The 20,596-nt window shown below is 40.3% G+C and overlaps 1 protein-coding gene across 1 annotated transcript in view; it reads right to left on the minus strand.

Annotated features, from left to right (window-relative positions):
- The window catches only part of SLC9C1 (solute carrier family 9 member C1), a 140,838-nt gene that overhangs the window by 94,613 nt on the left and 25,629 nt on the right, over positions 1 to 20,596 (minus strand). The window contains exons 6-10 of the mRNA XM_064267652.1: positions 20,321 to 20,482; positions 14,437 to 14,536; positions 6,416 to 6,587; positions 6,033 to 6,114; positions 2,873 to 3,039 (exon numbers count right to left, since the gene is read on the minus strand). Of these exons, the coding sequence (XP_064123722.1) occupies positions 2,873 to 3,039; positions 6,033 to 6,114; positions 6,416 to 6,587; positions 14,437 to 14,536; positions 20,321 to 20,482 (683 nt within the window). The remainder of the gene's footprint in view (positions 1 to 2,872; positions 3,040 to 6,032; positions 6,115 to 6,415; positions 6,588 to 14,436; positions 14,537 to 20,320; positions 20,483 to 20,596) is intronic.

Consider the following 20,596-nt stretch of genomic DNA (forward strand, 5'->3'; position numbering starts at 1 on the left):
CTTATTCTTATTGATTCTCCCTTGAAGGAAACCTTTCTTTTCCCCTGGCTGCTTTTAAAATTTTCTGTTTGTCTTTGGTTTTGGCAAGTTTGATGATGATATGTCTTGGTGTTTTTCTTTTTGGATCAATCTTAAATGGGGTTCGATGAGCATCTTGGATAGATATCCTTTCTTCTTTCATGATGTCAGGGAAGTTTTGTGTCAGGAGTTCTTCAACTATTTTCTCTGTGTTTTCTGTCCCCCCTCCCTGTTCTGGGACTCCAATCACTCGCAAGTTATCCTTCTTGATAGAGTCCCACATGATTCTTAGGGTTTCTTCATTTTTTTTAATTCTTTTATCTGATTTTTTTCCAGCTATGTTGGTGTTGTTTCCCTGGTCCTCCAGAAGTCCCAGTCTACATTCTAATTGCTCGAGTCTGCTCCTCTGACTTTCTATTGCGTTGTCAAATTCTGTAATTTTATTGTTAATCTTTTGGATTTCTACATGCTGTCTCTCTATGGATTCTTGCAACTTGTTAATTTTTCCACTATGTTCTTGAATAATCTTTTTGAGTTCTTCAACAGTTTTATCAGTGTGTTCCTTGGCTTTTTCTGCAGTTATCCTAATTTCATTCGTGATATCTTTAAGCATTTTGTAAATTAGTTTTTTATATTCTGTATCTGATAATTCCAGGATTGTATCTTCATTTGGGAAAGATTTTGATTCTTTTGTTTGGGGGGTTGGAGAAGCTGTCATGGTCTGTTTCTTTATGTGGTTTGATATGGACTGCTGTCTCCGAGCCATCCCTGGGTGACTAGATTTTCCAAGTAGTCAGCTAAAAAAAAAATGCAGTCAGATCCCTATCTGAATTCTCTCTCTGGCTCCGGGTATTCGGATGTTAATGGGGTCGCCTGGGGAGGGTGGGGGAGGGATCTGAGAGCTAGGAGTGTAGCACCACAGAATATAGAGCTGAACACCACGTTCACGCTCCGCCCCCGTTTGCCAAAATCCGGGCTGGACGGGTCCCTGGCTAGGACACTGCTTTCCTTGCTCGGAAACCAGTCCCTTCCTCCTGGGGACTTCCTCCGGTGCGCGGCACCGCTCGTGGGCACTGGGTGGGCGTTTCCCGCACGAACGGGTGGGCCCGCCCCCAGGGTCTATTCAGGCGATTATAATTAGATCCCGCGGTCACGCCCCGCCTGTGCGCGCGCCCAAATCCCAGCGGGATGACTTCCGGGTTGAGACGCTGCTTTCCCTGTTCGGGAACCAGTCACTTCCTCCCCGGGACTTCTCCTTCCGGAGCGCCACACCTCTCGCGCGAACTGGGTTGGCGTCACCTGCACGGCCAGGTGGGCCCGCCCCCTGGGTCAATTCAGGGCAATAAAAATGGACTCCGTGCTCACGCCCCGCTCGTGCGCGCGCCCAAGCCCCAGCAGGACGGAACCCCGTCTGGGACGCTACTTTCTGCGCTTCAGGACCAATCAGTTCCTCCGCACGGCCAGGTGGGCCCGCCCCCTGGGTCAATTCAGGGCGATAAAAATGGACTCCGCGCTCACGCTCCGCCCGCGCGCGCCCAAGCCCCAGCAGGGCGGCACTCTGTCTGGGATGCTACTTTCTGCGCTTTGGGACCAATCAGTTCCTCCGCACGGCCAGGTGGGCCCGCCCCCTGGGTCAATTCAGGGCAATAAAAATGGACTCCGCGCTCACGGCCCGCTCGTGCGCGCGCCCAAGCCCCAGCAGGGCGGCACTGTGTCTGGGATGCTACTTTCTGCGCTTTGGGACCAATCAGTTCCTCCCGGGGACTTCTCCTTCCAGTGTGCCGCACCTCTCGCGCAAACTGGGAGGGCGTCACTCGCACGACCAGGTGTTCCCGCCCTCTGGGTCAATTGAGGGTAATAAAAATGGACCCCGCGCTCATGCCCCGCCCGCGCGCGTGCGCGTGCCCAGATCGCAGCGGAATGGCTCCCCGTCTGGGATGCTGCTTTCCCTGTTTTGAGACCAGACACCTCCGGGGATTTCTCCCTCTGGTGTGCCGTGCCACACGCGCGGACTGGGTGCGCGTCCTCCCGCACGAACGCGTGGGCCCCGCCCTGGGGTCACTCCAGGGAAACACAGCTGACCCCCCCCCCCCCCGCGCGCGCCCCGTCGGCTTCTCGCCTAACTCCCGGCGGACAGCAGGGCACCCCAGCTGGGACGCTGTTCTCCCCCCTCTCAGATCAGTCACTGCCTCCCGGGTGTTTCTCCCTCCGGCTGCGCCCCTACGCCGCCCGCGCCAACCTGCTAGGCTTCCTCCCGGGATGGGTTCGGGGGGGAAGGGGTGGGCCCCCTTTCTGTGCCGTCTGCCCCCCTGGGCTCTGCCCCAGATCGAGCTCCAAAGGTCACCTGCCTGGTGCGCTGGCTCCTAGTTCTGAAAACAGTCGCTGTCTGCCCGTATTTGTTCGTCCTCTGTCTCTAAGTCTGTGCTTGTTGTTCAGAGTTCATAGATTGTTATGTATGTGATCGATTCCCTTGTTTTTCCGAGTCTTTGTTGCAAGAGGGATCCGCGGGAGCGTCCACCTAGTCCGCCATCTTGGCCCCCCTCTCTTTCAGCTCCCTCTTTTGAATTTGTAACATTTATTGTCTATATATTCAAAGGAGATGTGGCTTTTACTTGGTTCCATAGTGATGACAAAATTCCTTATGAATAATAGAAAAGCAATACATATTTTTTATTGATTGATAATATCTGAAGGTCTCCTTTACTATTATGACAAATAAGGGAACTACCAATACAACTGATCGGTCAACTACAAGTATTAAAAATTATGAATTAATATTGATGGCATCATTTAACCTTATTTTGGCCAATCATATCTACTTTGAAGGAATAAACAAAAGTTATTACTTGCTTACCGCGTATGGGTTTGGAAATATAATTGCTTTCTCAACAATGGTCCAGTCAGCATTAGCAAGGTCTTTGTCAAATTTGAGTGTAGAAGCCACAGATTTAGTTAGCTCTTGAAAATGTTTATATGTATAATAGAGTGATTTATATTTTGTTGATGTGATATCACGAAGACCTTTGGCACAAAGAACAAATTTTACAAACAGTAGGGATTCTAGCCTTTTGATATGGATTACAAAGCTTCCTTTTGTTCTTATCAACATACTGTCACTCAGTATTTAAAAAATTAAATAAAGACCCAACATAAGTTGTTTGATAATTGAAACACTAACAATTTCAACCTTTTGTAATTTCACCTACCTTCTCACAAAAGCTAAGGTAAATCATCATGGTAAGTATCATAAAAATAGAGCTCATGTTTATCGAGCACTTACTATGTGCTGGGAAAACACATCTCAGCACCTTGCATGTGTTGTCTTTCCATCTTTTGAGGTCAGTCCTTTCTCCCAGTTTGATAGATAAGGAAACAGAGCCACAGAACAGCTAGGTAAATTGCTCAGGGTCACACATCTGGTTAGTTAGTGGCCTAGCTCCAAATCGTATGCTTTTTGCCAATATGCTAAATGATTGATCAACTTACCCAGTGACGCAATGTTTTAATATCAACTGCGAAATTCACAGAATGTAAAATGACTTGCACAGAGTATATGGGAGACAGTTATTTGCTGATCAAACAGAACAAGAGCTCGTTAAGGTTTGAAGGACTCTACTATTGGACACAAATTCCTATTTTTTGTGCCATAGAAGCATCCTGTGAAAGCAATGATATTTCAGGAGCAGATACTCACTGCCCCAGTACAAGGAGACTGGTGACCCACAGTAAGGATCTTAGGTTTGCTTAGCTCCTTAAGTAGAACAGATGATACTCTTTGCAAAACCTCACTCTAATCCCTTCTATCCGTTTTACTACCACTGACCTAGGAGTGGAGGATGAGGACAGAGTAAGTTAACACGCAAGAAAGTTTCAGTTTTTCTTGACTAAATCTCCCTGGGTAGCCACATACTTTTGGTTAATTTCTAAAGCTTAAAAAAAAAAAAAAAATTCTGAGAGTTTTTGCCAGTTTTTTGTTGGTGTTGCTTTCATGGAGGGATGGAATTTCAGAATTACTCACTCTGTCATTTTCACTGACATCACTTATTTCTTTCTGATATTGGTCAAGGAGGGACCTGGAACCCTGATCTAAGATTTCATCCCAATAGAGAAAACCAATGGCTGGAGAAGTAAGGAACCCTATTTTCAGTTAAACAATGAAGTTTTGCATATGATCTGGTGGAGGGACAGCAATGCCAAAGGAAATGCGAAATTAGTAAATTTTAGCAATGATCAAAATAAGAAATGTTTAAGAAAAAATGGTCATGTTGTATTTACATTTTAATTTTCATTATACTTTTGCTCTGAATTTTTTTTTTTTAGGGGATCACGTGATTAAGAAATAGGTACCTAGTTACATGTCAATAAAGAATTTGATTTTGATGAGAGCACCAAACGTGTTTATGAAAAAATCTCTTTATGTATCTAATGAAATAACAGGTTGTCAAAAAACTGACAGCCATTTAGCGGTGACAAAAATAAAATGGCTTGGAGTAGGCCTAAAATTTAGTGTTTTCTAAACTGATAACGTTCATTTGAGATAAAAAGCAATTATACAGGTTTCTTTACTACAGGATTTCTTGGTGCTTGTAAGATGCTAATATATACCGTGAATTTTCCAGATGGGGACAGTGCCATCAAGGTTCCAGTATAAGCATACCACTTACTAAACCAGTCCCTCCTTCCTGACCTAGCAAAGGACACATATTAATATCTCTTGAAATGTTTAAGTCAGTTTTGTTTGCTGGACACAAAGGTCTGAATAAACACACTTCAGTACTTCTCCAAATATTTAAGTTCCTGCCACAGGCCTGGTACTGTTCTGCACACATATCTGCTTTATGAAATATGCTTTTAGTCCAAGTCTACAAAGTAATATAGATTTACATCTTTTACAACTTTAATAGTTACATCATTAGCCCTGGCGTCTTTCCTGAGATTCAGGTCACATTCAACAGCCGCTTTGTTTTTTCTTCTTGACTTCTACTAGACATTTCAAATTTAATAAACAAAAAATAACTTCTGATGTGTTTTCTGAAACTGACCGTTCCCCAAGGTAGTGAATAACATCAATACCAACCCATTGTTGAGGTCAAATATCTACAAGTGCTCCTTAATTCCTCTTACTTTTAGACCTCTCGTTCATTCTCTACCACTAAATACATTTCAGATAGGCTCTTTTCTCTCCTTTGCCATAATTCTAGTCCAAGCCCCAATCATTTCCCCTTGGACTAATGCAATAGCCTCCTAAGTGATACTCTGTTTCTACTTTCCCATACCCTCCCCCAGTCTGTTACCTACAGCAACCAGAGTGGTCCTGCTAAGACCTTAACCATATAATTACACTTACTTGCTTAAAACCAACCAATGGATTCCTTTTGCCCTGAGAATAAAATCCTAACTTCTTACTATGGCCTACAAGGTTCTTTGTATCTAACTCTTTCTTACCTCTCCCATCTGGTCTTCTTCTACTCTTCATATTATTCTCTAAGGTTTCAACTCCTCAAACCTTCTTTTGGTTCTTTAAACACACTCTTTCCCTACCCTTCTCAAGAATTTAGCACCTGTTATATTCTCTCTTCAATTTCTTTTTGTGGTTTGTTTACTTCCGTGCACGTAGGACCCTCTGATATGACCTTATCTGAGTTGCTTATTGCCTGTCTCTCTTCACTCTAGTGTGAGCTCCACCAGATCAGAAATCTTGTTGGTCTTCATAATGTTTCACTGTCAATTCATTATCAGCATATAGTAGGCTCTTCACAAAAATTGGTGAATAATGATACAAACGAATAAATGTACACTATTATTTTAGTTAAACTGGACTAACGCAAATAACCTAATGTTTTTAAATAAACAAGCTTTTTGGTCAAAACCATCAATGTGCCTTATTTATAGACTACTTTCTCATTAACTAGGCACTATTGACTTGCATTTACATGGATTCTTCATTATCTGTGCTTCTTAAGTATATTTAGAATAGTTTCTTTTCACTCACAATTTTAATTAGTAGGACTTACCTAGTTTAGTAACTGCCAGTGGCAAAATAAATTTATTGAAAATCAAGGTAATGAAACATACTGACACTCCATGAAATAACATCTAGAATGAAAAAAAAATACAAATTATCTATGAAAATTTCATATAAAATACTCTATATTTATCGATGTAAATTAAGCTAAGTTGTACTATGTTGATAGATGCTGACGATTGAGGAGGAATTTGATTGTTAGGAATGGGGAAGAAGATGGTTGCCAGCTGTTTCTCCTACCCTCAGTCTTGCCGTCACACCTACATCATTCCTACAGTCCAACTGCAGCTGAGCTACCTCACTACGAAAAATATTTTTAGCACACAGCAACAGCTTTATAATCTAGAAAATAAAAAATACAGAGGTCTTTACTTGAGATTTTTCCCTCTCCGTTCCAGTGTAAGAGTCATAGGCAAGTAGAAGGGCCATGTTTATATTCGGCGTCCCTCGCATTTCACTCAAGACCATTATGAATGCCCAGCGCCAGCTGAACCCATGACCAAGTCGAGACAAAAGAGGGCTCATTAGTAGAATGACCAGAAGCCTAAAAGAGAAAATAATTTTTAAAGAAAGTTATTCTTGTCGCAGAAATTTATTTCCATTTTTATTCCATTCTGTTCTAACTTAATCCCTGTGAAACGCCAACTGTCAGACAAATGTGACATTTGTCACACATTATTGTCATAGCACCAAAGGAAGGCCAGGACCTTCCATACAATTATTATAAGAATAGCATTATTCTCTTTGTTTCTTTTTCTATGAGAATAGTAAGGTAATTTCACACCATCTTTGTATTCCAAAAAGGATTAAAAGCAAATCTGCAAATCTAATGAATAAAAGGTGAGAGGAAAATACTCCCCCTTTCTTTTTTTCATAGATTAACCTTGCTGAATCTGTCCATTTACGTGTATTTCTTTGTTCAGTAACATATCATTTCTACATTAAATGTATCTGATATTTTGGGACTACTTCCCATTTACTTGGCCCTAGCAAACTTGATGTTAACTACCCAACTGATTTTTCTAGATACCAAGTAGAATGTTGGTAATTTGAGTAATAGAAACTAAAGAGAGGTGAGACTCCAGTCATGGCAGCTTATCCTCCTCCATGTCATCTCCTACAGAAGTAGACATTTTTCCACCTCTTAAAACTGGAAAAAGGGACTAAAAAACTGTATGAGCAAAAAGAAGAGATAGTTATAAAGAGGACTTCCTTACAAATTTTTAAAAAATGTTATTTCCAACTCTAATTTTTAATTAATAAGAAATTACTTTTTATATAATATTAAGCAACCAAAGTGAGATAATTTTTTAAAAATTTATGATAGATGTTTAACTTCATAAAGCTCATAGAAAAAAAAAAACAGGACCAACTATACTAAGTGTTAATAATGGTGGCTTCTGGAAAGCAAGATTAGAAAAGGTTTCTTCTCTCTAATTTTCAAAAATTTCACAAGTTGTTTGTACTGTCTGAACTGCAGTTTAAAACTGAAAGAGACTAATTTGCTGAGAATCTTTGGAAATTTTTAGAGTTGCATATTCATTCTAAGATATGAAACATTTTATTATTCAAAAGACTATCTTCAGACTTACTCAATTTCCTATAAATAGAAAAATTCAAATGACGTTCTTACCTTAAGACAATCAGTGTGAAGTACATATTTAGAGAAAAGTATATATCAGAAAATGATATATATAAATACGTTTGTGCAGGAATTAGAAGTCCAATGAAAGTAAACACCATAAGAAATGAAACAAAGGATAAACAATTCCAGAATCTGTATTTTCAGGAAAAAAAATATATAATTATGGTTTATTAATGTAACATATATTTATTGCAAGACTTGTCAATGTGAGGTACTGTGCTAGACATTACAGGGAAAACAAAGATGACTAAGGAAATTTACCAGACTCAACCCAGAACCAGAGTGATGACCAGACTCAAGGGGCTTGAAATTTAACTGAGGAGAGAGGAATGCCAAGCCAAGTAAACAAACAATTCTAAAGCAGTTTTAACCAGTTTACCCTGCATGTGAATCACTGTCATTTTTTTTGGACTGATTTTGAAAGAATATTAGGTTGTGGCTATTCTATTTACTAGAACTCAATCATCCAGGCATTGTGATTCACGTAGCTCGAAATACTGACTGTAAAGTCCTTGTTTTGTAATTGTTGTTAGCAGCCCCCAATTCCTGGCAACTCCATGTACAACAGAACAAAACACTGCCTGGGGCTGCACCACCCTGATAACTGGTTGTGGATCTAACTGCTGTGATTCACAGGGTTTTCTTTGGCTCATTTTTGGGAGTAGCTCTCTAGGCCTTTCTTCCTTGTCCATCTTAGTGTGGAAGCTCTGCTGAAATCTGTTCAGCATCATAGCAACGCGCAAGCCTCCACTGAAAGAAGGGTGGTGGTACCTATGCGTGAGGTTCATTGGCTGTTAATTGAACCAGGGTGTCCCGCGTGGGAGGAGAGAATTCTACCCCTGAACTGTCAATGCCGCCACCACCCCCTCATCTTGTTCAACAGGAAAAGCTAAAATCATTTAAGAAGGAATGGTAAACTCTTATGTCTGATTTAAACAGTGATAGGACTATGGTTGCCTAAAATCTAGCTAGTTCTCAGAAGGTGGGAATGGATCTTTTATTCATTTGAATGCCATTTGTAGAGTCTCCATTTTGAACTTGTGAAAGTGTAAGTACACAGGTTCTTCAGAGCCCAGGAAAATCCCGCAGCATTCCTAGAATTCAGGGTCTTATCAGCTGCAGACAAAGCAGTTCAAAAAAGGACACTCAACTTCCAATATTGGTCAAGTTTGGGTGTTGGGACCATGAGAAGCTAGGTTTTAAACCTTATTTCTTTTTATCTTTCTGTATATTTTCTCTCTTTAATGTCCTTATAGTATATTTATAACAAAATTAATTGAAAACATTAAGAGGGCACATGGGTACTCCTTTATGAGGGGAAGGAGATTTGGTTTTATCCATTGCTAGCCTGTTTCTGCTAGCCTGAGACCCTTTGAAGATCACTGTGGTGCAGGCAGTTGTGAATGGCTGCTGATCTAAAGGTTTGAACCCACCTAGCAGCCTGGTGATCTCCTTTGTAAAGATTACAGCCAAAAAAAAACCTATGGAGCAGCTCTGCTTTGTAACACAGGAAGTTGCCAGGAGTCGGAACTGCCTCAACAGCAACAGGTATTGGTATTGGAGATACTCTTGTCTCCAGAAATACTGCTTTGGCCTAAAAATAAATTTGATCCTAAAAGCAAAGCCTTCTCTGTTACATTCATAAAAAACTTCTGTTTCAGAACTCTGTTTCAGAGGCACACTAAGGGATTATCAGAGAAACATTCGGTACAAAAGATTTTAGCATAGGAAATAGTGAGTCCAGTCTTTTAAAATAGTTTTCTGTGACTGAACTTTTACCTGATTACATCCCTTTCTTGTTTATGTACGGCCTTACTTTTAATTGTGTTATCTTCTAGATTCAAGCATTGAATTTGACACTAATTTGCAGGAAAAAAAAATACTGAGATATATTTTCTGGCAATTGTGTAATTTTTGTATCCTTTACCCTTCTTTTGACTTCACCACAAAAAGCACATCCAATTCTTTCACCATGTATATGGGTATGAAAAGAAAATTCCAGCAATGCATTACGCCCACCTACTCACACAATTAATGAAGTCAACTGGAAACACTGAGTAGAATAATTCAGTCAAAGGAAACATTGAGTAGAATAATTCAGTCAAATGAAAGGTGGATATGAATCATAATCATAAATTTACCATTCATTAACAATGAAATGGTTCAAAAACTTACCCTAACAATACAGGAAAATGCCACCAAATGCCAAAAATCCGTTTTGTCAATTAACATAAAAATTAATCAATCAGTTAAACAACAGATATTGAAGAACTGTCAAGATGATATGTACTAGGAATTAATGGGAGAACCCTCATGAGGAAGAAACCATGTTCTCTAAGAAATCAGTCTCTATCATACTCAGGGTTGGTGTGAGCTGGTCCATCAAATTTCAAACCCTTCTAAAAGATGTGTGTGTGTTTGTGTGTGTGTGTGTAAGCCAGATACAGAAAAAAGAAATCCTGAACTTTTTTTTTAATCCCTTTTCCTCATTTGGAGATCATGAGTTGTTCTGATAAAACTACGACTTTTAATGTAGCGATGGGTCACAACATCATCTGTACATCATTATCATCTGGGTTGTGTTTTTAAAAGTCAGATGTCTCATGATCTCACCCTCAGAGATTCTGAGTCTAATAGGGGAAGGTATGCATCCATCCATCCATCCGTCTGTCTGTCAGTCCATCCATCCATCCATCCATCCATCCACCCATTTCACCTACCTATCCGTCCATTCATCCACCCATCTACCTATCCATCTATCCAACCATCCATCCATCCATCTATTGTAGTGCCCAATTTTGCACAGCCACTTGTCTAAAGGGATGATATGACCATACCAACCAAAACCAAACCCAGTGCCATCGAGTCAATTCCGACTCATAGCGACCCTATAGGACAGAGTAGAACTGCCCCATAGAGTTTCCAAGGAGTGCCTGGTGGATTTGAACTGCTGACCCTTTGGATAGCAGCCATAGCACTTAACCACTATGCCACCAGGGTTTCCGATATGACCATATGTACCGGAAATTTTGGAGAAGGTAATTCCCCAGAAATAAAAGCCTGTGCAGGTTGGTAAAGAGGTAACTTCTATTTTATACAAGGTGTTTAGGGAAGTGATGGTTGCCATGAATTGGAACAGACTCAATGGCAACTGATTAAATTATCTGTTGGAATCCTTACCCCTATATTGGTGGATGTAATCCTGTTTAGAAATAGTTTTTTTTCTTCCTTTTTTTATTAATGAGGCTATCAGTGTAGTGGGTGGCCTAAACCTAATCACCTCACAGTTATCAAAAAATGTAGTTTACAGCCATGCACAAACAGAGGCAGATGAATCTACTATCCTCTGAACTCCAAGGATTCCTGGAAGTAGCATATGATCAGGAACCAATGGTACTGAAGGAAGAAGTCTCAGCTGCACTAAAGGCATAGGCAAAAAAACAAGGCTCCAGGGATTGACAGAATACCAAGTGAGATGTTTCAACAAATGGATGCAGCGCTGGAATTGCTCACTTGTCTATCCCAAGAAATTTGGAAGACAGCTACCTGGCCAGCCAACAGGAAGAGATCCATATTTACACCTATTCCCACGAAAGATAATCCAACAAAATGCAGAAATTATCGAATGATATCATCAGTATCACACACAAGTAAAATTTTGCTGAAGATCTTTCAAAAGTATCTGCAGCAGTAAGTATATAGACAGGGAACTGCCAGAAGTTCAAGCAAAGTTCAGAAGAGGATGTGGAACCAGGCGTATCATTACTGATGTCTGACGGATCCTTGCTGAAAGCAGAGAATACCATAAAGATGTTTACCTCTGTTTTATTGACTATGCAAAGGCATTCGACTGTGTAAATCATAACAAATTATGGATAACATTGCAAAGAATGGGAATTCCAGAATCTTAATTGTGCTCATGGGAATCTGTACATACATCAAGAGGCAGTCGTTCCAACAGAACAAGGGGATACTGTGTGGCTTAAAGTCAGGAAAGGTGTTCATCAGGGTTGTATCCTTTCACCATACTTATTCAATCTGAATGCTGAGCAAATAATCTGAGAAGCTGGACTATATGAAGAAGAATGCAGCATCAGGATTTGAAGAAGACTCATTAACAACCGACATTATGCAAGTGACACAAGCTTGTTTGCTGAAAGTGAAGAGGATTTGAAGCACTTACTGATGAAGATCAAAGACCACAGCTTTCAGTATGGATTACACTTCAACATAAAGAAAACAAAAATCCTCACAACTGGACCAATAAGCAACATCATGATAAATGGAGAAAAGATTGAAGTTGTCAAGGATTTCGTTTTACTTGGGTACACAATCAACGCCCATGGAAGTAGCAGTCAAGAAATCAAACGATGCATTGCATTGGGCAAATCTGTTGTAAAAGACCTCTTTAAAGTGTTGAAAAGCAAAGATGTCACCTTGAAGACTAAGGTGTGCTTGACTCAAGCCATGGTATTTTCAACAGCCTCATACACATGGGAAAGCTGGACAATGAATAAGGAAGACTGAAGAAGAATTGACACCTTTGAACTGTGGTGTTGGAGAAGAATATTGAATATACCATGGACTTCCAGAAGAACAAACAAATCTGTCTTGGAGGAAGTACAACCAGAATGCTTCTTAGGAGCAAGGATGGCTAGACTGCATCTCAAATACTTTGGACATGTTACCAGGAGAGACCAGTCCCTGGAGAAGGACATCATGCTTGGACAAGTAGAGGGTCATCAAAAAAGAGGAAGACCCTCAACGAGATAGATTGACACAATGGGCTCAAGCATAACAACGATTATGAGGATGATGCAGAACCGGGCAGTGTTTCGTTCTGTTCTACATAGGGCTGCTATGAGTCGGAACCAACTGGATGGGACCTAACAACAACAACAGAAGTTGAAATAGACAAAGAAGACCTCCCCGTAGAGTCACACCCTGAATTCAGACTTCTAGCCTTCTGAACTGTGAGAATATAAATTTGTTCTTTAAAGCCATTCACTTGTGGTATTTCTGTTACAGTAGCACTAGTAACAAGACACCATATAAGAGGGTGGCTGAAGTAGAATGGTGGACATACTCATAGGAGGACAGGAAGCCAAGACATTTGAGAGGTATGGCAATGGAAGAATCAACTCTGCAGATACTGACATCGCTGAGAATGGTGACAGAGTAATGTTGGGAGGGTCTCAGTGAGACAGGAACCAAAACCCTTACAAAATGAAGAATGTGACTCAGGGTTCTATAGATAACCTTAACCCTCAAAGGCATGGCAGAGGTCATGAGCTTCAAAATTGTGTTCTTTTGTGGAAGGAGAAAAAATGATCTAGAAATGCATTGAGGAATAGGGGGATCATTGGCTCACTTCTAGGATGGACCAGGGATGTAGGTGAGGAAGACACCACAGCTTATATAAGGGAAGTAATGTCTGCAGGGACATTATGCAACTTTCAGTTAGCATAAGAATGTGAAGGGATTCACTTTCTACAGATGTAAACATTTGCTTAAAAAATGTATTACCTAAATTCTCCCCACAACTGGCCCAATTAATTCTGTTTTTTTTTTAGCTCCTAGTGCAATGGACATCCATTATAATTGACATGAAATTTTAGGGAAGTGCTCCAGAATCCCGTAAGATCTTACAGCCTTAAATTTCTGATTTTTGAAGTCAGTCTAGCTTTACTAACCTTTTCCCAAACTCCAAAAATCATTGTTTACACTCAGGGCCCCTGTTAGCACATACGTTGCCATTGTGTGATTTAGACCAAGTTCTCATTGGGTGTGTTGGAGTACTACAGAAGAGCTTTTCCTCTGACAGAGACTCCACTCACCCTTTAGCTTGGTGCCCTCAAAACAAAAAAAAACATTGCCCTCGAGTCGATTCCAACTCATAGCGGCCCTATAGGACAGAGTAGAACTGCCCCATATGGTTTCCAAGGAGCACCTGGTGGATTTGAACTGCTGACCTTTTTGTTAGCAGCCATAGCTCTGTAACCACTACACCACCAGGATTTCTGGGTACCCTCAAGCCGGGCACAGTTGGCACGTGTGCACCCATAGCTTTGCATACATTGAATTTGGCCATGTTTTCTTTTTAACACTGACAACCCTCTTCAAATGCCCTAGCTTAATTTTCAAATTTCTTTTGTGTGCCATCTCTTCATCGTTCTTAAAATATCAGTCTTCCAGTCTAGTGGCCACACTACACTAAGCCATATTGAAGCCTGAGGCAAAAGAAGTGATCAGTAGTACTGACACTGTGTTTGCAATTTTGGTGTTTTGTTCATTATGGATTTTTGGCAGTAATTTCAATTTCTTTTTTAAAAACTATTGCATTGAATATTTATCTTGATTACTCAATTTTTTATCTCCCTCTTAAAATCTGTGCCCAGGGCAAATGCCTCACTTGCCTCATCCCAATCCTGGCCCTGTCTTGTAGATCGGGATATACACCAGGATTTGCAGAAGTAGTGGAGAAATAAAGCCAATGTGAACCCAAGGCGATGTTAAAAATTTTACTTAAAATTAGAGGATTGAAGCCACAGGACAAAGAGTTTTTAGGAAGTGTTTTCAGTTGTGTAGTTTTCAAGCTGATATATCTTCCTTTGACCATGTAGATGTACATGTGACTAAAAACCCCCAGTGCCGTCGAGTCAATTCCGACTCATAGTACATTTGACTACAACTACAATATTACAGCTCCTGATACACGAAACAAAGGGAAAACATGCTAGCCACTCACTTGAGGAGAAGTGCTTCAACTCCTGGTCTGAAACTGGTAGAATTTAAAAAAAGTCCCATAATGGCCAGGGTAAATATTCCAGACATTCCAATTAACTCACCTATGTTTGAAAAGAAATAAAGTATTGTTTTAACATCAAGAGTGGCACAAGTTATATCAGAGATGGTAATATCAAATATCTGGAAAGGATAGTGACTTTATAGAGAAGCTACCCCACTTGGTTTCAGCTGAGAAATATTGCCAGTTATTACCACAACCTATTGTGGTTTTTTGGTGGTTGTTGCTCTTTGTTTTTCTATAGCCTCACATTCAATTATGTAGTAAAGTCTATTCTGGACATTCTCGCATTGCTTTGGCTTCATAACTGGCAACGATACAGAGCTCACAAAATGCTTTGGGAGATGTAGGCTGGTTGGGGACCCTCTGAAAACCTAATTGTCCCAGAGGGGCTCTGGGGCGATGGATTGGAAATTAGCCAAAGAGTTTTTTTATGGACCTCATAGGAGGTAGGAATGGTTTGATCCTGTGATTGGACCAAGAGTAAGGCCAGCAGAGATTCAATATGGGTCTGCTTTCCCTGATGACGAAGCCCTCGTGGCGCAGTGATTAAGTGTTTGGCTGCTAACTGAAAGGTCGGTGGTTCGAACCCACCAGCTGCTCCTTGAGAGACAGATGTAGAAGAAAGATGTGGCAGTCTGCTTCCGTAAAGATTTACAGCCTTGGAAACCCTTGTCCTATAGGGTTGCTATGAGTTAGAATTGACTCGAGGGTAGTGGGTTTATTTGTTTTTTTCCGGTGTTTAATTTTGTTTTGGTCATTAACTGTGCAGTACTGAAAAGTGTAAAGACCCGTTTGTTTTTTCAGTTGCTGTTTAGTCGATTAGAACTCAGGGGGGCTCCATGTATTGCTGAGTAGAACTACACTCCATAGGGCTTTCCAATCTGTGACCTTTCAGAAGCAGATTGCCAGGCCTTTCTTCCTGGGTATCTCTGGGTGAGTTCGAACCCCCTACCTTTCAGCTAGCTGTCAAGCACTTAACCATTTGTTGCACCCAGGGACTCCTAAAGAGCCATTTGTGGAATGGTCTTAAGAGGAGCTCTATTGGAGTTGTTCCTGCCCTTCTCCTAGTTTACAAAAGAAAGTTATTATCACTGTGAAATATTCAAATAATATGCAGAGTATGAAGATTATATGTTAAAAAAAAAAAAAGAAAACCACCTATAGTGCCACCCCCAGGACTTCAGATATAAAGAGTTAAAGAAAAATTTACTAGAATTTCTGTGAGGGAGAACACTGTATTTCCTTAGAAAATAATTTGATAACCTACTTAAGAATAGAGAATGAGATTCAAGGGTCGGCTTCAGGCATTGCAGGATACTTGCTGAATTTCTATAAATTGAGACAACTAAGGATAATTAAGTGGGAATGATACAAAAGTGAGGAATTAGGGGCCCCAGGGGCCCAGTGGTTAAGTGCTCACGTGCTAACTGAAAGGTTAGTGGTTCAAACCCACCAGGCCCTGTGAGGGAGAAGGATGTAGCAGTTGGCTTCAGTAAAGATTACAGCCTTGGAAACCAACCCTATAGGGCAGTTCTACTCCGTCCTATAGGGTCACTAGGAGTCGGAATTGACTCGAGGGCTATGGGTCTGGTTTTCTGGTTTTATTATCTGATCTCATAGAGCTGTGAACTACATAATGTAATTTCCCTTGCGAGCTTACCTTTTCTGCCCATCTTCAGGAAAATTTAAAGTCACACATTTTTAAAACACCACAGTGAAATTAAACAGTCATGTAATTCTGTAATCGGCTTCTTTTTTTTCCCACTGAACGCCAGAGGCATATCTAAGTTATGGCAGGTATGGGGCCACTTGAGCCGGGGTCGGGGGGTGGGGGAGTGGTACTGAGCAGTTTCTATGAACCCGGTTCGGTTAGACATCCTTCCTCACACAGAACAGGCACAGAGGCCTAGTGGGTGGACAGAGGGGGCACCTGCCCTGGGCACAAGCCCAAAGGGGCACCAGATGAGGTATGGAATGACACGTTGAGGTGCCACAAATATGCAAGACGCCTGACTGAGGCAGCCAGACGAGAGGGTGAAAGGCCTTTCTGCTGATGGATTGCAGCTATCACTGTCTATTCTCCTTGAAATTGGGAAGGTAGCACAATTTAGAGGTTGCCCCTGGGCGCTCGTTATCCTTGATATGCCCGTCGGGGGCAATTTCAGTGCTTGACATAGCTATGCTGTTTTCCTCTGATACGCCTCTGTGTGTAGCAGACACTGTTTTAGTTAACAAAAATTTTGTTTTTAGTGCTAAAGAGTATTGTGGATATACCACGTTCTGTCACACGGGGTCCCTATAAGTCAAAAATCAGCTCCACCTCAATCCAACAACAATATCGTATATATACGTAACCCACTGCTGGGGAGTGCTCCGACCCCTAGAGACCCCACGGGGTTCCCAAGGCTGTAAATCTCTGCAGAAGCAGACTGTCACATCTTTCTCCTCTTAAGCCACTGGGGGTTTCAAACCACCCACCTTTCAGTTAACAGTGGAGAGCTTCAACCACTGCATCACCACGCCTATGTATGTATATGTATATACATGTATAAATATGTATATATACATATACATGTGTGTACACACACACGCACACAGGAATCAGTTCTGATCCCCTCTCTGTTCTTTGACCTACTTTATATCCCTGTATTACAACACAACAGTTGTATTTTAATTACTGTGACTTTTACATGAGGATTGTTTTATAAAATTTCAAAACCAAATTTCAATAGAGATATGATGACATTAGTATCCTTATGACATGGTTTAGCCTTCCCTTCTAGAAATGAAAACTTGTAAGTTTTGTACTCTTTATTTTAGCTCTGCTCAGAAATGGTATCTAAGCCAGAAACAATCACTTTAGTTAGTTATTTATGAATTATGAATAAAGAGGAGAGCGTTGACCCAGGTACTTTGAAACTATCAAGTTCTGAACTAGTCATTACAATTCGTTAGGTAATGGAGAAATCTGGACAATTTTCACAAAACAATTATCTTGAAGTTATTAATAATATCAACATTAAGCCAGGTCAGAGTGAAAGGCACTTTATATTAAATTTCTATTTATGTCTTGTTTTCACGGAATTGTGTCCTAGCAGTTTTATTTCTAAAATATCTGTTAAGACATCTTACCCCTAAAAGTTTGAAATTATATTCTTGGGTATAACCCTTAATTTTGAGGCTATGCTTACTAACTAAATGATGTTTATACAACAACATAGGTATATGGAATTTATATCATTCTGTTTTGAGGGGCGAAACAGAAAACTATGTTTGTCAGAATATTTATTTGTTGTAGGAATTTAAGTATACGTATTTATAGCAGTACATGTTCAACGGTCCAGCACAGTGGCCTTTCTTTCAACCCAAAAGATCCAAAACCAAAGCTACTGCCAAACCCGATTCTGACTCATGGAGATCCCATGTGCTAGAGAGTAGGACTGCTCCACGGGGTGTTCTTTAGAGAGTAGGGCTGCGCCACGGGGTGCTCTGTGGAGAGTAGGGCTGCGCCACCGGGTGCTCTGTGGAGAGTAGGGCTGCGCCACCGGGTGCTCTGTGGAGAGTAGGGCTGCGCCACCGGGTGCTCTGTGGAGAGTAGGGCTGCGCCACCGGGTGCTCTGTGGAGAGTAGGGCTGCGCCACCGGGTGCTCTGTGGAGAGTAGGGCTGCGCCACCGGGTGCTCTGTGGAGAGTAGGAGTGCTCCACCGGGTGCTCTGTAGAGAGTAGGAGTGCTCCACAGGGTGTTCTTGTCTGTAATCTTAACGGAAGCAGATCGCCAGACCTTTCTTCCCTGATAGCACTGCATGGGTTCCAACTGCCAACCTTTAGTCAAGAACAACCCATTTGAGCCGCCTACAGACCTTCTGATCTTTCTCTCACTGTCCATCATTAACTTGATTCTGTAAACTCATTAGATTACAATTGCCTTTAATCCATTGAATAGCTAGGAAGCCCCAAGCTCCTATAGTCTGCCCTTCTCACTTCAGACCTGACAATCATGAATCTTGCTATGTTAGCATTGCTAAGGAGTTTTTCTTCTGTCTCAATTTATTCAAATTTTATGTTTCCCAGTAAACTTGCAGCTTTCTATTTTCAGACCCAAACTTCTTGCTAAGTTTCTTCTTTTCTATTTTACAACATTTTGCCAATGTGAAGAGACTCAAATTTTCATGATACTTTCTAAGCAGTTTATTAAAAAAAAAAAAAAAAAAGATTATTTATTTATTTACTTATTTTTGTATATTTATCTTGTATCAAGTTACTCATTAAAGAGTTTGCTGGCTTGGTTTATTCGTTAACTCTCTTGGGTTTTTCAATGTAATCTACCATGTGGTAAATGATGGAACCATTTTCTCTCTTAAAATATGGGTAAGCTTTTTTTTTTCTTATTGCATTAGCTAGAGCTTGCAGGACAATTTTTAATCATGGACATAAGAAAGGCATTACTGTTTTTCTTCCTAAATGTAATGGAATGACATATAGTGTAAAAAAAAAAAAAATTGTTTGGTAAATAGGTATTATCTCACATGCCAACACCAAATCATTTGTAGGGCTGTTTGGAGAGATTTGTTGAACATGATTCTGAAGCTGTAACAGGGAACAGTGATAAGACAAATTCCTTATGGGTCAGTCATACTTCTGTGAGGATGGAGTGGTGGTAACTGGATTAATAATATCAAGAGATGTTATAGTATTTAGCACTACATGACCTGTAACTTCTATTTTGATTTCCTTTTTGTTCTAAGAGTTACCTAGAATAGTACAATTGATTTTCAGGCAGTTAGGTTGTTTTATTTTTTAAAAAACTCTCTTGTATAGCTATTATTTATTTTTATGGCTTTGTGGTTGAACAATATATTTTTAAGAGTTAAAAATTTTAGAAGTTATTGAAACTTTATTCTATTCCAGTTCATTTTTTAAAGGTTCTATGTTGTTGATATTGTGTGCCATCAAGTCGATTCCAACTCATAGTGACCCTACAGGACAGAGTAGAACTGCGCCATAAGGTTCCCGAGGCTGTAATCTTTACAGGAGCAGACTGCCACATCTTTCTTCTGAAGAGTGGCTGGTGGGTTTGAACCAGCCCAATTAGCAGCTGAAAGCTTAACCACTGTGCCACCAGGGCTCCTATTAAAAAGTCAATAGGTGTATTTTGAGACTTCGTTTCATGTACTTTGGACGTGTTATCAGGAGGGACCAGCTTCTGGAGAAGGACCTCATGCTTGGTAGAGGGTCAGCGAAAAAGAGGAAGACCCTCAATGGGATGGATTGACATGGTGGCTGCAACAATGGGCTCAAACATAGCAACAATTACAAGGATGACGCAGGATCAGGTAGTGTTTTTTTCTGTAGTACATAGGGTTGCTGTGAGTCAGAACTGACCTAATAGCACCTAAGAACAACAACAACATAGGTATATGTAAATTATATCATTGTGTTTTGAGGGGAAAAAAATTTTATATGCCTTATAAACCAAGCATATAAATTATTATTTAAATGTCTTTATAGCCATACTTATTTATTGTTCAATTGGTTATTAAATTACCTCAGAGGAGCATGCTAACATATATTACTGTAATTGTAATTTTGTCAAATTCTTCTTTCTTTTCCAATGTTTTTTGCTTTGTATATTTTGGTGCATTGTTTTTGTGTAGTATAGATATTGATATCTGTTATTTTTTTTAATAGATTATGTCAACAAAAACATTCCTTCTAGATCAGTTGAAAGTTCTTTTTTAACTAGGTTTTGCCTGATATGTATTTTCTATGCCTTTCTTTTTAATTTTTCTATGTAATTTAGTATTAGTGATAGTTCCTCACTTACAAATATAAAAGACGAGGTACAAAATTGAAAAGCTGAGACTTATATGATTGACGTCATCACCAAAAATAGTTGCCATCCACAGTTGGATCATTTTTGAACTTATCATTCCAGTCACGAAACTTGCTAAAAAATGTAATTGAATTGCACCCATAATCTCACTGGCTGCAAGAAAGGGGAGTAAACAGAAAATAGTTAATAGAATGTTGTTATAAGCTGGAATTGACTCGACGATTTTACAGCGGGTTTGGTTTTGGTTTGGTGCTTAATATTTAGTGA

The sequence above is a fragment of the Loxodonta africana genome, chromosome 1 (genome assembly GCF_030014295.1).
Source record: "Loxodonta africana isolate mLoxAfr1 chromosome 1, mLoxAfr1.hap2, whole genome shotgun sequence".
NCBI classification, from domain to species: Eukaryota; Metazoa; Chordata; class Mammalia; order Proboscidea; family Elephantidae; genus Loxodonta; species Loxodonta africana.